Below are 16,389 nucleotides of genomic sequence, written 5' to 3'. Positions count from 1 at the left end.
TAAACTTTGTTTTGAAAAAAATTCAGACCAAGTTTGATGCAAATGTATTGATAAAAGAATATTTCTGTAGACTGGTCATTATTCTGATTTTCAGTTTTCATCTAGTCCAATCAAGAGTGCTGGTACACCACAGTATAGAAGACGATCATCAGATCCTGAGTTCCTTGCTTCACCAGAGTTATCTCCCATTGTACATGGCAATCTCCCTAGTAAGTCCATATGTTATGCCTATATTCCTCTATTTTGGAGAGAATTTCTTCATTTCTGTGAATGTCATATCTATTTTTTCCTGTTTAAATAACAGAAGGTCCACTGTGGCAGATTGGCTAAAGTGACTTTCATTGACTTTAATACTTGATCCTCACCTCTGTGGGTTTGAATCCTACTTTGGTCATTTTGTGAGGAAGCCATCTAGCTAGACTTTTGGAAAGCTGGATCTATACAACTGCACACTCGCCTTAATTCCAGAGTGCTATAAGTCCATTTTTGGCAAAATTGAGATTTTATTGCCATTAGGTACACCTCTATGACACTTGTTGGATGATGAATTTGTGACCTTGTAGAACAAACATAAGCAAGCTAAATTTTAGTTCAACAAGTCTGTAAGTAGTGTAAAGTCATTGACACTCAAATCTTTAAACGTTGTTTCCCAAAACTATCAAAAATCAAGTTACGGCATTATGGAGATAAGGCGACGACTTGTACAAGAAAAATGTGCTGGAGGAGCACCTGATAGGGGTGAGGGTGGGGGTGGGGTCTTCTTAGCTCACCTGTCACAAAGTGACAAGGTGAGCTTTTGTGATCGCGCAGCATCCGTCGTCTGTGCGTAAACTTTTGCTTGTGACCACTCTAGAGGTCACATTTGTCATGGGATCTTTATGAAAGTTGGTCAGAATGTTCACCCTGATGATATCTAGGTCAAGTTCGAAACTGCATCACGTTTGGTCCAAAACTAAGTCAGTAGGTCTAAAAATAGAAAATCCTTGTGACCTCCCTAGAGGCCATATCAATGGATCTTCATGAAAATTGGTCAGAATGTTCACCTTGATGATATCTAGTTCAAGTTTGAAACTGGGTCACATGCCATCAAAAACTAGGTCATTAGGTCAAATTATAGAAAAACTTTGTGACCTCTCTCTAGAGGCGATATTTTATCATGGGATCTGTACGAAAGTTTGTCTGAATATTCATCTTGATGATATCTAGGTCAGGTTTGAAACTGGGTCAACTGCGGTCAAAAACTAGGTCAGTAGGTCTAAAAATAGAAAAACCTTTTGACCTCCCTAGAGGCCATATTTTTCGATGGATTTTCATGAAAATTGGTCAGAATGTTCACCTTGATGATATCTAGGACAAGTTCAAAACTGGGTCAACTGTGATAAAAAACTAGGTCAGTAGATCTAAAAATAGAAAAACCTTGTGACCTCTCTAGAGGCGATATTTTATCATGGGATCTGTACGAAAGTTTGTCTGAATATTCATCTTGATGATATCTAGGTCAAGTTTGAAACTGGGTCAACTGCGGTCAAAAACTAGGTCAGTAGGTCTAAAAATAGAAAAACCTTGTGACCTCCCTAGAGGCCATATTTTTCAATGGATCTTCATGAAAATTGGTCAGAATGTTTACCTTGATGATATCTAGGTCAAGTTCGAAACTGGGTCACGTGCAGTCAAAAACAAGGTCAGTAGGTCTAAAAATAGAAAAAGCTTGTGACCTCTCAAGAGTCCATACTTTTCAATGGATCTTCATGAAAATTGGTCAGAATGTTCACTTTGATATCTAGTTCAAGTTCGAAACTTGGTCACGTGCCATCAAAAACTAGGTCAGTAGGTCTAAAAATAGAAAAAACTTGTGACCTCTCTAGAGGCGATATTTTTCATGGGATCTGTATTAAAGTTGGTCTGAGTATTCATCTTGATGATATCTAGGTCAAGTTCGAAACTGGGTCAACTGCGGTAAAAAACTAGGTCAATAGGTCTACGTTGTCCGTGTGTTGGTGCGTAAACCTTTGCTTGTGACCACTCTAGTTTAAGATCCAGCCTTGAAATTTGGATGACATGTACAGTTTTGCACACCAATCCTTAAACTGTCTTTCAGTGACCATAAATGTGACCTACTGATCTACTGTCTAATATTTATGTCTCCCCAGGAGACATATTGTTTTTGCCCTGTCCGTCCGTCCGTCCGTCCGTCCGTCCGTACGTCACACTTCATTTCCGAGCAATAACTGGAGAACCATTTGACCTAGAACCTTCAAACTTTATAGGGTTGTAGGACTGCTGGAGTAGACGACCCCTATTGTTTTTGGGGTCACTCTGTCAAAGGTCAAGGTCACAGGGGCCTGAACATTGAAAACCATTTCCGATCAATAACTAGAGAACCACTTGACCCAGAATGTTGAAACTTCATAGGATGATTGATCATGAAGAGTAGATGACCCCTATTGATTTTGGGGTCACTCTGTCAAAGGTCAAGGTCACAGGGGCCTGAACATTGAAAACCATTTCCGATCAATAATTGGAGAACCACTTGACCCAGAATGTTGAAACTTCATAGGATGATTGGTCATGAAGAGTAGATGACCCCTATTGATTTTGGGGTCACTCCGTCAAAGGTCAAGGTCACAGGGGCCTGAACATTGAAAACCATTTCCGATCAATAACTGGAGAACCACTTGACCCAGAATGTTGAAACTTCATAGGATGATTGATCATGAAGAGTAGCTGACCCCTATTGATTTTGGGGTCACTCCATCAAAGGTCAAGGTCACAGGTGCCTGAACATGGAAAACCATTTCCGATCAATAACTGGAGAACCACTTCACCCAGAATGTTGAAACTTCATAGGATAATTGTACATGCAAAGTAGATGACCCCTATCGATTTTGGGGTCACTCCATTAAAGGTCAAGGTCACAGGGGCCTGAACATTGAAAACCATTTCCGGTCAGTAACTTGAGAACCACTTCACCCAGAATGTTGAAACTTAATAGGATGATTGGTCATGCAGAGTAGATGACCCCTAACGATTTTGGGGTCACTCTGTGAAAGGTCAAGGCCACAGGGGCCTGAACATTGAAAACCATTTCCGGTCAGTAACTTGAGAACCACTTGACCCAGAATGATGAAACTTCATAGGATGATTGGTCATGCAGAGTAGATGACCCCTAACGATTCTGGGGTCACTCTGTTAAAGGTCAAGGCCACAGGGGCCTGAACATGGAAAACCATTTCCAATCAATAACTTGAGAACCTCTCGACCCAGAATGTTGAAACTTCATAGGATGATTGTTCATACAGAGTAAATGACCCCTATTGTTTTTGGGGTCACTCTGTCAAAGGTCAAGGTCACAGGGGCCTGAACATTGATAACCAGTTCTGATCAATAACTTGAGAACCACTTGACCCAGAATGTTGAAACTTCATAGGATGATTGAACATGCAGAGTAGATGACCCCTATTGATTTTGGAGTCAGTCAATTAAAGGTCAAGGTCACAGTGGCCTGTTCATGTAAAATCATTTTTTGGAAATAACTTGAGAACCACTTGACCTACAATGTTGAAACTTAATAGGATGATTGGACATGCAGAGTAGATGACCCCTATTTATTTTGAGGTCACTTGATCAAAGGTCAAGGTCACAGGAGCTTGAACAGTGACTTGAGAACCACTAGGCCAAGAGTGTTGAAATTTAGCGGGATGACTGGACATGCCAAGTAGATGATCCCTATTGCAGCAAACCATCAGTGTCTCTTTGACTTTCGCTCCTGACCCCTGTTGACTTCTTGCCTATAGGACTTTGCATTTGGGGAGACATGCGCTTTTTTACAAAAGCATTTTCTAGTTTAACATCAGTTTGCCATTTGAAAGATGTGGTTCAATATACTCAGGTGAGCGATTCAGGGTCATCATGACCCTCTTGTTTTACCACTGAAACTGAGAAGTTCCTTTATGGTTCAAACTAAAAACCCAACACTGTAAAATCAGAAATTTTTCGGATGGGTTTATTTTTGCAATATTTACTAACTGTCCCATTTTGCCAAAATAAGCACTTGTGAATATTTTTTTTTGTCCCCGCACATTTATGGGGGGTGGTGGGGGGCACATAGCAAAACTTCCACAGGCGAACAAGCTTGATGTTCAGATGACCATAAAGGAAGGAATTTTTTTCTGTGAATATTTTTATTGCAAAGGGCAAGAACCAATGAGTCATCTATGTTCACTCAAGGTCAAGGTCACAACTCAAGCTCAAAGGTTTGAGCCTTCCATTTTATGTCTGCTCTGTATCTCCTAAACGCATTGAAGGATATTAATATGACTTGGCTGTAATACTGTGAAATCATTAATATTCGTGGGCGACTAATTTTCGTGGTTGAGTCAATCCACAAAAATAAATCCAAACGAACAAAGTCAAATTTGCATTCATTTTATGTTCAAAAGTTGAAATCCACAAATTCATATCCCCACGAAATTGCCGTTTTGACCAAAACCACGAAATTTCATGCACACAAAGTATTTTCCTTATCAAGACAATGTGCAGAATTCAGAATTCACCCGTCAGCTTAAGGTCAAGGTCACAACTCGAATGTGTAAAGGTTCCACCCAATACCATCAACCCTTTCACTATCCATAACAGTATAGGGGGATATAGCTGTCTTTCCGACTGCCTTGTTCTGTATAAATATTCTTAAATATTTCACAAGTTGGCAGTATATTTGGAATATTCTACCTCGCAACCAGTTCTAGTTTCAAATGTTATGAACATTTAGCCTTGTAGAAATATAATATGATTTTACATTCTAATATGCTTGTCTCCGTTGAAACACGCTTACGCTAGAATGACGTCACGTTAACGTGCGGTGATGTCAAAGTTTCTGTTGCGACCAAGAAAGAGCGGTACTATATTCTATTATATACTTATATAAATTCTGTAAAAAAAATCGGCTTGTATTTCACAATTAAATGTGAACAGGCAGAAAAGAATTTCCTATTGTACCTTTTAAATTCCGTATTGTACCTTCCGTATTGTACCTGCCGGACTACTTTCATTAATATGCATAACCTGACACAGTTCTATAAATAGCGCACATAAAAACTTCACTTAGTTCCATTTAATATCGATAAACATTGAAGATTTCGTTCAATAACAAAATAACAAACAAAAAGGTAGAGGTATATAATAAAAGGGTCATTATAACAGTTACTAGATCTGGGATTTTGTATTCGGCTCTCGTGGATTTTGCACAGTTGGATCACACACTGGGCGCTTGCGCTCCTCGTGAGATCCGATCTGCAAAATCCACTCGAGCCAAATACAGCATCCCAGATTGATCTACTGTTATAATAACCCTATTTTATCTACTGTTTTAGGTTAAAGACATATTAGAATTGAAATAATTTATAGCAAACCCGTGTTTTAACACTATTCATACACTTGGGCGGTAATACGTTGTACAAATAAATTCACTCGGGGCCCCTTGTGAAATTATTACGCACGATGTATAACCGCCCATCGTGCATAAATAGTGTTAAAGCACTCTTTTGCTATAAATCATTTCTTAAGTAGACAGTACCATAAGTGTGCTGAATAAATGTTGAAGTGAATGGAATGGTATGAAGTATCGTTAATTTGTAATTGACTAAACGTTTTCATTGTACATATCTAGGTACAGGAAGAAAGTCAAAGTCAAGGTCATCGGGAGTGTTTCAGGCTCACAGTGCAGACTTTGAGATCAGTCCAGTCAGTGATTTCTGTGATCCACACTCTGGTAGGGACAGCCCCATGTCTCCTATACCATTCCACGGGATCTCGCCAGACAACCACGAGGAGGACTTCCGGCCGAAGTTTGAAGACAGCCCAGGTTTCTCCCCGATTCGGCCTCCTAAGACGCCTATCAGGAAGATACTGAGAAGAAGTCAGGAGGAGTCGTATATACAAAGTTTGTTGTCTATCTATATTACTGTGAAATCATAAAAAAAATTGTGCATGAAAGCCAAAATGACTATTTACTTTAGATATGAATTTATGGTTTTCAAATTCTAAGGAAAGTGTGTTTGTAAGCATTTCAATTTGTGGATTGGTCCAAAAATGAAATCCAAGAAAATCTCCCACTAAACCTATGAATGATTTTGCAGAACGATAAACATAATATAAATTAAATTTTAATGTATTTAGATCAGCTGGTTACAGAACAATGCACCATGTTATTTGGTACATTAAGTTCAATCCCCAGCCAGGTCATATGAAAGAGTGGTGATATTATAATGTTACTGAGTGGGATATTGCGTCATATGTCTGTGGTGTAATATTCCAGTGAGACAGTACTATAAAGTTGGACTTTGTTAATCCTTTAACTGATGTTAAAACTGAACCCTCATAGGCTCATACTTCTTGTATCGAAACTAATTCTTCAATTTGTACAATATTTAATTGACAGTACTGTGAAAGGCCATTTGCTTGAGACCCAGGCTCGCTTATGCAGTCCAGATGGTCCCAGGCCGATTTCCTTACATTTTCTGTTTGGATCGCTGAAGACCCTGGATAACCTGAACATTTTGCTTGTCACCTTTTGACATTGAGCAGTCAATGTTTTACTGTAAATGGAAGTTGTACCAAGATTTATCCTTGAAGTTATAACCAGATGCAGCACAGTAACTTCCTCTGTTGTATTTCAGATGAATGTTGTGACAGTGAGGAGGAGAATGAATCAGTGACGCCTGTATCCACCAACCCCAAACTGACCAGTAACTCTCTCACACCTGTAGACGCAATATCGCCAATACGACAGTCACCAAAACACACAGTGTCAGGAACTCTCTCAAAATCTCACAGGTACAACTTTAATTCTGAAATTTGAGTCTTGCGTTTGATGCTTATTACTAATGCTTATTACTGATATCAGTAGAAAAATATGAAAGTTCTTTGTCTGTTAATGGGGCATTCGACCAGACTGCTGGTTGTCTTCAAAATACAGTTGAACCTGCCTTAGTGGCCACCTGTATTAAGCAGCCACTACCCTTAGGCATACAGCTTACTTCCCAAATTGACATTTTATTATAATATCAACTTGTCTTAAGCAGCCACCTGCTTTAAGCTGCTGGATTGTGTCACTGCCTTGACTGGCTGCTTAATACAGGATTTGGCTGAATAGAGTATATACAATGTGAATCATTGAGTTCTAAGCAGTGGTTATCAATAAAACATTCACGTAGCCTGTAAAGTATATAGATAAACTTAATTGAGTTGTACTTACGTTTTCATACTCTTAAAATAGACATTACTTTTTTGCTTGACTATTCGAAGAATAGGGGAGCTATCCTACTCGCCCCGGCGTTGGCGTGAGCGTTAGCGTCACACAAATGTTAAAGTTTGCGTACCACCCCTAATATTTTCAAAGTCCATTGAGATATTGCTTTCATATTTTGCATACTTGTTTATCATCATGACCCCAGTCTATAAAAAGGAGGAGGCAACTCTATCAAGCATTTTGACTGAATTATGGCCCCTTTACGACTTAGAATAAATGTTAAAGTTTGCGTACCTCCCCAAATATTTTCAAAGTCCATTGAGATATTGCTTTCATATTTTGCATACTTGTTTACCATCATGACCCCAGTCTGTAAAAAGGAGGAGGCAACTCTATCAAGCATTTTGACTGAATTATGGCCCCTTTTCGACTTAGAACAAATGTTAAAGTTTGTGTACCGCCCCAAATATTTTCAAAGTCCATTGAGATATTGCTTTCATATTTTGCATTCTTGTTTACCATCATGACCCCAGTCTGTAAAAAGGAGGAGGCAACTCTGTCAAGCATTTTGACTGAATTATGGCCTCTTTTCGACTTAGAATAAATGTTAAAGTTTGTGTACCACCCCAAATATTTTTAAAGTCCATTGAGATATTGCTTTCATATTTTGCATTCTTGTTTACCATCATGACCCCAGTCTGTAAAAAGGAGGAGGCAACTCTATCAAGCATTTTGACTGAATTATGGCCCTTTTTCAACTTAGAATATAGTAATGTTAAAGTTTTACTCATTGCTTATATTATACTATCAAGCACTGAGAATAGTCGAACGCACTGTCCACTGACAGCTTTTGTTAATTATTTCTATATGATTTTTGCTATTTTGAAGATGTTGATATCCATTTACTGTGAAATCATTTAATTTCATGAGTACAAAATTTCGTGGTTTTGGCCAAAACAGCTTTTTCATGGGGACATGAATTCAAGGATTTAAGATTTTGAATATGAAATGAATAGGAATATTACTTGCTTGTTTGGACTTAATTTTAACCACGAAATCCACAAAAAATAGTATCCCACAATTACGATTTCATAATAATTAAAAAAAAAAAAACAGATGTGATGAACATGGTCATCTGCTGGTGTATTACATTTGTGAACAATTTATGACATGCTTTCAGTGGAATATTGAAATCTTGTATTTTAACACTGAAAATATTTTATTCTGAAACAAATATTCTCTATATCAGTATGATAATTCAGATAGCAAATAATATTTTGCATTCGAAAAGAAATGTGACTAAAATTGTATTCATTCTCTGTTTCATTTATTGTAAAACTTCAAGATAAGTGAGAAAAAATAATATTATGTTACGACAGTCGTGGGACAAGACTGCAATAATAAAGAAAACATTCATTTATTATACGCCTGTTTGAAAAACGGGACGTATTATGGGAACGTCCCTGGCGGGTGGGTGGGCGGCGTCCACAGACTTTGTCCAGAGCATATCTTCTACATGCATGGAGGGATTTTGATGAAACTTGGCACAGTTGTTCACCATCATTAGACAGAGTGTCGTGCGCAAGAACCAGGTCCCTAGGTCTAAGGTCAAGGTCACACTTAGAGGTCAAAGGTCAAATTCAAGAATGACTTTGTCCGGAGCATATCTTCTTCATGCATAGAGGGATTTTGATGAAAGTTGGCACAATTGTTCATCATCATGAGACGGATTGTCGTGCGCAAGAACCAGGTCCCTAGGTCTAAGGTCAAGGTCACACTTAGAGGTCAAAGGATACAAGAATGAAAACTTTGTCCGGAGCATTTCTTCTTCATGCATGAAGGGATTTTGATATAACTTGGCACAAATGTTCACCACCACGAGGCAGAGTGTCATGCGCAAGAACCAGGTCCCTAGGTCTAAGGTCAAGGTCACACTTAGAGGTCAAAGGATACAAGAATGAAAACCTTGTCCGGAGCATTTCTTCTTCATGCATGAAGGGATTTTGATATAACTTGGCACAAATGTTCACCACCACGAGGCGGAGTGTCATGCGCAAGAACCAGGTCCCTAGGTCTAAGGTCAAGGTCACACTTAGAGGTCAAAGGTCAAATTCAAGAATGACTTTGTCCGGAGCATATCTTCTTCATGCATAGAGGGATTTTGATGAAAGTTGGCACAATTGTTCATCATCATGAGACGGAGTGTCATGCGCAAGAATCAGGTCCCTAGGTCTAAGGTCAAGGTCATACTTAGAGGTCAAAGGATACAAGAATGAAAACTTTGTCCGGAGCATTTCTTCTTCATGCATGAAGGGATTTTGATATAACTTGGCACAAATGTTCACCACCACGAGGCGGAGTGTCATGCACAAGAACCAGGTCCCTAGGTCTAAGGTCAAGGTCACACTTAGAGGTCAAAGGATACAAGAATGAATACTTTGGCCGGAGCATTTCTTCTTCATGCATGAAGGGATTTTGATATAACTTGGCACAAATGTTCACCACGAAGAGGCAGAGTCTCATGCGCAAGAACCAGGTCCCTAGGTCTAAGGTCACACTTAGAGGTCAAAGGATACAAGAATGAAAACCTCAAGAATGAAAACCTTGTCCGGAGCATTTCTTCTTCATGCATGAAGGGATTTTGATATAACTTGGCACAAATGTTCACCATCACGAGACGAAGTGTCATGCGCAAGAACCAGGTCCCTAGGTCTAAGGTCAAGGTCACACTTAGAGGCCAAAGGTCAGATACAAGAATGACTTTGTCCGAAGCATTTCTTCATGCATGGAGGGATTTTGATGTAACTTGGCACAATTATACACCATCATGAGACGAAGTGTCATTCATGCGCAGTTCCCTTCTTTAGAATTACTTCCCTTTGTTGTTACTATAAATAGCTTCTATTGTAACTTTTTCACTACTAGTCGTAGGGAAAAATCAAGACCACTTTTCTGTAGTACAACATGCATGCTACATCCAATTTTGAGGTGTATTTTGACCAATCTCTACCTGGTAAAGATTTTTGTGTGGATTTTTTTATTTTTTAAGATTAACTTCCCTTAGTTGTTACTATAAATAACTTATATTGTAACTTTTTTATAATTGACCGTAGGGAAAAACCAAGACCACTTTTCTGTGGTACAACATAGATGTTACTTTCCAATTTTAGGTGTATTTTAAGGTATCTCTATCTGGTAAGGAGTTTTTTTGTGGACTTAGAAAAACAAAAGACTTACAATGATTACTAAACAACCACAAAATTAAAATTCCATTTGCAAATACAGGTGCTAGAATAAAGAAATTTGCTGTGACGGGCGTATATTGTGACATTCTGGCACTCTTGTTTCTTTTATTATAAAGATATTCTAATTTTTATAGTGCAACCTTTCTCAAGTTAGAAAAGCTGAAAAAATTAAGATGTGTTTTTCATACAGAAAACACATCCCGGAGAGGTCAGTTTACTAAGATTTTAATCAAATGGGAAAGAAAATATCTGCCACTTTAGGGAGTTGTTTGTTCATCTGTCTTAGATATCATTAACGAAAGTTGCAGTGAATATAATTTCTTTTTCAGTTGTACAGATTTACAGCATACAATGGATTTTGAGTCTGTACCTATCCCTCGTGATAACATCCTCACTTCCAGTCTATGTGATACAAGAGATTTCTCTGCTTCAGCTGACTTCAGTGATGACACACATCTGAGAACCAGTCTGTCCAATCAGGATACTGGGTACCAGACAGCTAGTTTGCAATCAACCAATCAGGAATCAGTATCTCTTCATACAAATCTGACCAATCAGTTTGGCTCATTGCCTTTCAATGTGACCAGTCAGGATACAAGTCACATGTTGACCAATCAGGATAAGCCTCCTGTTTTAAATCTGACTCATCATTTCTCTATGATAGCCAATCAGGATGAAGAGGACAAAAATTTCATTCCTGACACAAATAATCATAAAAGTGCTCCATTGTTTCCGAAACAAAAACTTCTGTTTATGGATGATGACGTAGATATTGAGCATACTCCTAAGAACAGTCTGGCCGTGAGACAAAATTTTGAAGATAGTGCTTTACCGGATGATTTAAGCTCAAGTCAGGGCAAAATGGATATAGATATGAAAACTGGTGACCTAGATTCAGTAGATTGTGTGGACAGCCAGGATGAGGAGGAGGTGTTGACGAGAGCCCGGCAAGCGCTGGCCATGGCTAACAGTATGTACCCTCTTGATAAAGAGAGAGACAAGATGTCAGCTGCAAGGATATCTCCCATTGAGTCATTGTCACAAAAACCTTCCGAACATATCAGTTCTAAAGCAAAGGAGCATCAGCCAAGTGCTAGTAAGTACAATCTATATTAGATCAGTTTGATTAAAAAATGAATCGGTGTATATGTTTGATTAAAATGAGAAAAGGGCAATATTTACCATACATTGAAGTTTTGTTTTCTCTTTCATTTACATTCATCTATTTATATCACATAAGTTGGAAACAAATATACCTCTGAGCCCACCCACTTAGCTCAATAGGGAGAGCACAGATGTACGGATTGCATGGTTGTGAGTTTGATCTTCGGCTGAGGCGTATGTTCTCTGTAAAGATTTGATAAAAGACATTGTGTCTGAAATCTTGCGTCCTCCACCTCTAATTCATGTAGGGAAGTTGGCAGTTACTTGCATAGAAGAGGTTTGTCCTGGTACAGAATCCAAGAGCACTGGTAAGGTTAACTGCTCGCTGTTACATATTAATTGAAATACTGTTGAAAATTGGTGTTAAACCCCAAACAAACAAATTGATATACCGGTACCTATAAATAAAAATTCTGTTTGAAAATTTTAAAATTGAAAATGTAAATATCTTAAGATTTATCAATAGCCCAAGACTCATATATTAAAACTTCTTGTTTGCATTTCAGGTGAGATCGCATACTCGATAATCCAGCGGGCTGGAGAAGATCTCGCTAGATTTGGTTCGTTCAAGTCCAGTAAAACTACAGAACTAACAATGGAAGGCCTACACTGAAATTTATATAACAACTTTACGACACTGAGAATGCAAGTGATTGCAGAAATTGTCGTATACTGTATTACAGGGTTTGCATAGACATTGAAAAATCCTTGCATTTGATTCTGGTCGTTGAAAACTTCTGAAAAATAACTTAAAACGAAACTGATTTTTGAAAAGAAAATGATAAAATTTTATCCATATGCAACTCCTGAGTTCTTTGTGTACTTACTTTAGGAAAAGAAATTATTTTAAAAAATGAAATAGATTAAAAAAAAGAAGATATGTACAAGGAAAATATTTTTAGGTATTTCTTCACTTCTTGATCCTGGTATGCACCAAGACTTCGAGTGGTTATACAATGTATAATGTAGTAGTTTATGACTGCATCTTATTGCAGTTTACATGGTGAAATTTCAGTTGTCACACTGTTTTATGGAAGTAGTTGATAAAAGTTATAAAGAATAAGATTTCATTGGAAATGGAGAATTGTCTTCTTACTCTGGCTTACAAATCATGTTATATTTCATAATCTGTTTTTGTGATTTACCAAAGATAAGAGGTTTAGATGCATTTATAATTTGTGTTTTGAAAGTATTATTTCTTAATTTGTTTTTGAAAGTGAACCATATTTTTAATTATTCTTTAAATGGTGTAAAAGTAACTGTACAAGTATATAATTATTTAAGTTCTTTACCTATTTTAATTCCTATGTTTCCGACTATAACTTAGTATAAGGGATGGTACTAAAGTTTGTGTATGTTTACCTTGAATAGTATTTTTATATTTGTATTGTTGTAATGTACAATAAGAAAAGTGAATGAATTGTCGGAAAATTGAATGAGTATGACATACAATGACATATGTACCTTTAAAATTTGAATTGATAAAGGATTGATAAAAAAAATGATAAAATGAAATGATGAAAGTTTGCTCAGTATATATTCATACATTCATAGACCATGTCAGCTTGTTGGAGTAATTTATACAGGAGCTTCAGTGGCCAAGTGGCTAAAGTCACTGGCTTTGAATCACTTTCCTCTCACTGCTGTGGGTTCGAAACCTTGCTTGGGATGTAGAATTCTTACATGTGAGGAACCCATCCAGATGGCTTAAAGAGGGGTAGTGGTTCTACCCAGGTGGTCCTGCCCATGATTAAATAATGCCTTGAGGGGAACCTGGGGTCTTCCTCCACCATCAAAAGCTGGAAGTTGCTATATGACCAATGATCGTGTTGATGTGACGTTAAACCCAACAAAAGACAACATCAATGTGAATCTGTATCACAATCCTATGGTATGAAATTTGCAGTATTTTAAAGTTTTGGCACCTTAAGATGCTACATATTAAAATAAACAGCAGAATGCTACAGTGTACCCTTTAGAAGTGGGAAACCCAAATCTCTGACAAGGAAGAGTTATTAATAGTGAACAAAACCATTGCACTGTTTGAATAATCTAACCAGGTCTTTATTAGCTTTGTATCTATATTATTGAAATACCTTAAAAATTCATGTTTGAAATTTTAAAAGCAAGGATCTGAATAATATTTATTGGAATATGTGATTGCTGAGATTTTCTATCCATGTATATGAATGCTGGGAAATCATTGATACTTGTAGGGGACTAAAATTCATTGGTTTCCTGGTTGATCCAACCCACAATATTCCAACCAATCAAAAATGCCCACCTGCTTTGCTAAATTTAAGCAGAGCGAAGACCTACGGATCGCAGGGTCGTGACTTCTATCCTTGGCGCATGACATGTTCTTTCTGACTATTTAATCCCCCGCCGTGTCGGAGGGATTATAGGAATGGTCTGTGTCCGTCCGTCCTTCAGTCTTTCCGTCCTTCCGTCCGTAACAAAATCGTGTCCGGTCCATATCTCCTTAACCCCTTGAAGGATTTTCATGAAACTTGGGTCAAATGATCACCTCATCAAGACCATGTGCAGAACCCATGAGTCAGCCATGCCGGCTCAAGGTCAAGGTCACAACTCAAGGTCAAAGGTTTGAGCCTTCCATTTTGTGTCCGCTCTATATCTCTTAAACCCCTTGAAAGAATTTTATAAAACTTGGGTCAAATGATCACCTCATCAAGACAATGTGCAGAACCCATGAGTCAGTCATGCCGGCTCAAGGTCAAGGTCACAACTTAGGGTCAACGGTTTGAACCTTCCATTTTGTGTCCGCTCTATATCTCCTAAACCCCTTGAAGGATTTTCATCAAACTTGGGTCAAACGATCACATCATCAAGGCGATGTGCAGAACTTATGAGTCAGCCATGTCGGCTCAGGGTCAAGGTCACAACTGAAGGTCAAAGGTTTGAGCCTTCCATTTCATGTCCGCTCTATATCTCCTAAACCCCTTGAAGGAATTTTATAAAACTTGGGTCAAATGATTACCTCATCAGAACGATTTGCAGAAAGTCAACCATGCCAGCTCAAGGTCAAGGTCACAACTAAGGGTCGAAGGTTTGAGCCTTGCATTTGGTGTCCACTCTGTACCTCCTTAACCCCTTGAAGGATTTTCATCAAACTTGGGTCAAAATGATCACCTCATCAAGAACTCATCAGTCAGCCATGTCAACTCAAGGTCAAGGTCAGAACTGAAGGTCAAAGGTTTCAGCTCTGTATCTCCTAAACCCCTTGAAGGATTTTCATGAAACTTTGGTCAAATGATCACCTCATGAAGACGTTTTGCAGAATTCATGAGTCAGCCATGTCAGTTCAAGGTCAAGGTCACAGCTTAAATCAAAGGTTTTACCCTTTCACTATCCATAGCAGTGGCGGGGGATTTAGCTGTCTTTCAGACTGCCTTGTTGACAAAATACATTGTATCTGAAATCCGCGTCCTCCACATGGGGAAGTTGGCAGTTGTTGGCAGAGAACAGGTTTGTACTGGTACAGAATCCAGGAACACTGCCTGCTGTTTCATAACTGAAATACTGTTGAAAATGGTGTTAAACCCCAAACAGACTAACATACAACCAGTCAAATACCAATTGACTTTATGTTCAAAGGTCACTGTCCACAAATAAATATCCAAACTAAAATAGCCATTTTGCTCAAAAACCATGAAATTATGTCCCCCCACCCCTGCACACCCCCCAAAAATGATTTTGCAGCACTTGATTTCGTTTGCTGGGTACATGTATTATGTTTTTGTGGATTTGTTTGTTTACTATGATAACTGATATACCTATTGTGCCAAAAGAAGATTTCATTGTGTAATAATTGTGTACATAGATTCTTAACAAAAGTTTATATGTGACTGTGTATTTGATGAAATGTGTAGTATTAGTAATGCCTGTTTGTATTTGCGTTGAATGCACTTCATATTAATTTTTATTGCAATATATTTTTTGAAATGTTTATAAATTCTGTTCATACACTGATATGCCCTGCACTCTGAAAACAGATATCTGCTCACTCCCATCTTCTAACATAAAATTGAAAGACATGGAAACCAGTTGTGTGTTTTTCCCTTTGCTCTTGTTTATGGCCTTACTTATTCCTGGCTAGCTTATTAGGAAGGTATAATACCTTGTATCATTGGTTGTTTGTAGACTCCCCAACACAACTGATGTTCTCTGTGAAGATAGAAGACAGTGCTTCTGAAGTCATTAGTCCTCCCCACTTGGAGTCATGTTGTGTAAACATGACAATTACTTGCAGCTGCTAAGTCACTACTCGTGCAGAATCCAGAAACACTAGGTTAACTACCGTCACATAACAGAAAAACTGTTAATAATTTAGGTTAAACCCAATCAAACAAAAAAATCTTTGCTATACAAGTATTATACTCATATGAATTAAGATTGTTAATTTTGGTTCAGCTACATTTGATTTATTCACTGCTGTGTCAGTTGAAATAAGTTTCTGAAGACGAAGAAAAATCTTGTACTACTCTTTATTTTGTAATTATCAAGCAATTCAGAATGATGCACTGTACAAGTCAGATAATGTATGTGTTGAAAATCTCAAAAATTCTATATTGGAACAAACTATCAGATTTTTATCCTTTATTTTTTTGAAGGGTGGTTAAAAATATTTGTAATTGTGGTGTACATAAATATTTCCATCTTGTTATGTAAAACTTGTGTTGATTTTATGAAATAAAATGAATGTATGCATAAATA

General features: G+C 37.8%; 1 protein-coding gene across 2 annotated transcripts in view; it reads left to right on the top strand.

Annotated features, from left to right (window-relative positions):
• LOC123535811 (uncharacterized) overlaps positions 1 to 16,389 on the top strand; it is a 45,265-nt gene extending 28,876 nt beyond the window's left edge. For both annotated transcript variants that reach the window (XM_053527676.1, XM_053527677.1), the window contains exons 10-14: positions 95 to 209; positions 5,666 to 5,938; positions 6,675 to 6,831; positions 10,821 to 11,587; positions 12,162 to 16,389. In XM_053527676.1, coding sequence (XP_053383651.1) covers positions 95 to 209; positions 5,666 to 5,938; positions 6,675 to 6,831; positions 10,821 to 11,587; positions 12,162 to 12,268 — 1,419 coding nt within the window. In that variant the 3' untranslated portion in view covers positions 12,269 to 16,389. The remainder of the gene's footprint in view (positions 1 to 94; positions 210 to 5,665; positions 5,939 to 6,674; positions 6,832 to 10,820; positions 11,588 to 12,161) is intronic.

This window comes from Mercenaria mercenaria, chromosome 17, assembly GCF_021730395.1.
Source record: "Mercenaria mercenaria strain notata chromosome 17, MADL_Memer_1, whole genome shotgun sequence".
NCBI lineage: Eukaryota > Metazoa > Mollusca > Bivalvia > Venerida > Veneridae > Mercenaria > Mercenaria mercenaria.
Note: the sequence above shows the minus strand (reverse complement) of the source record. Positions and strands in the feature narration are given on the sequence as shown.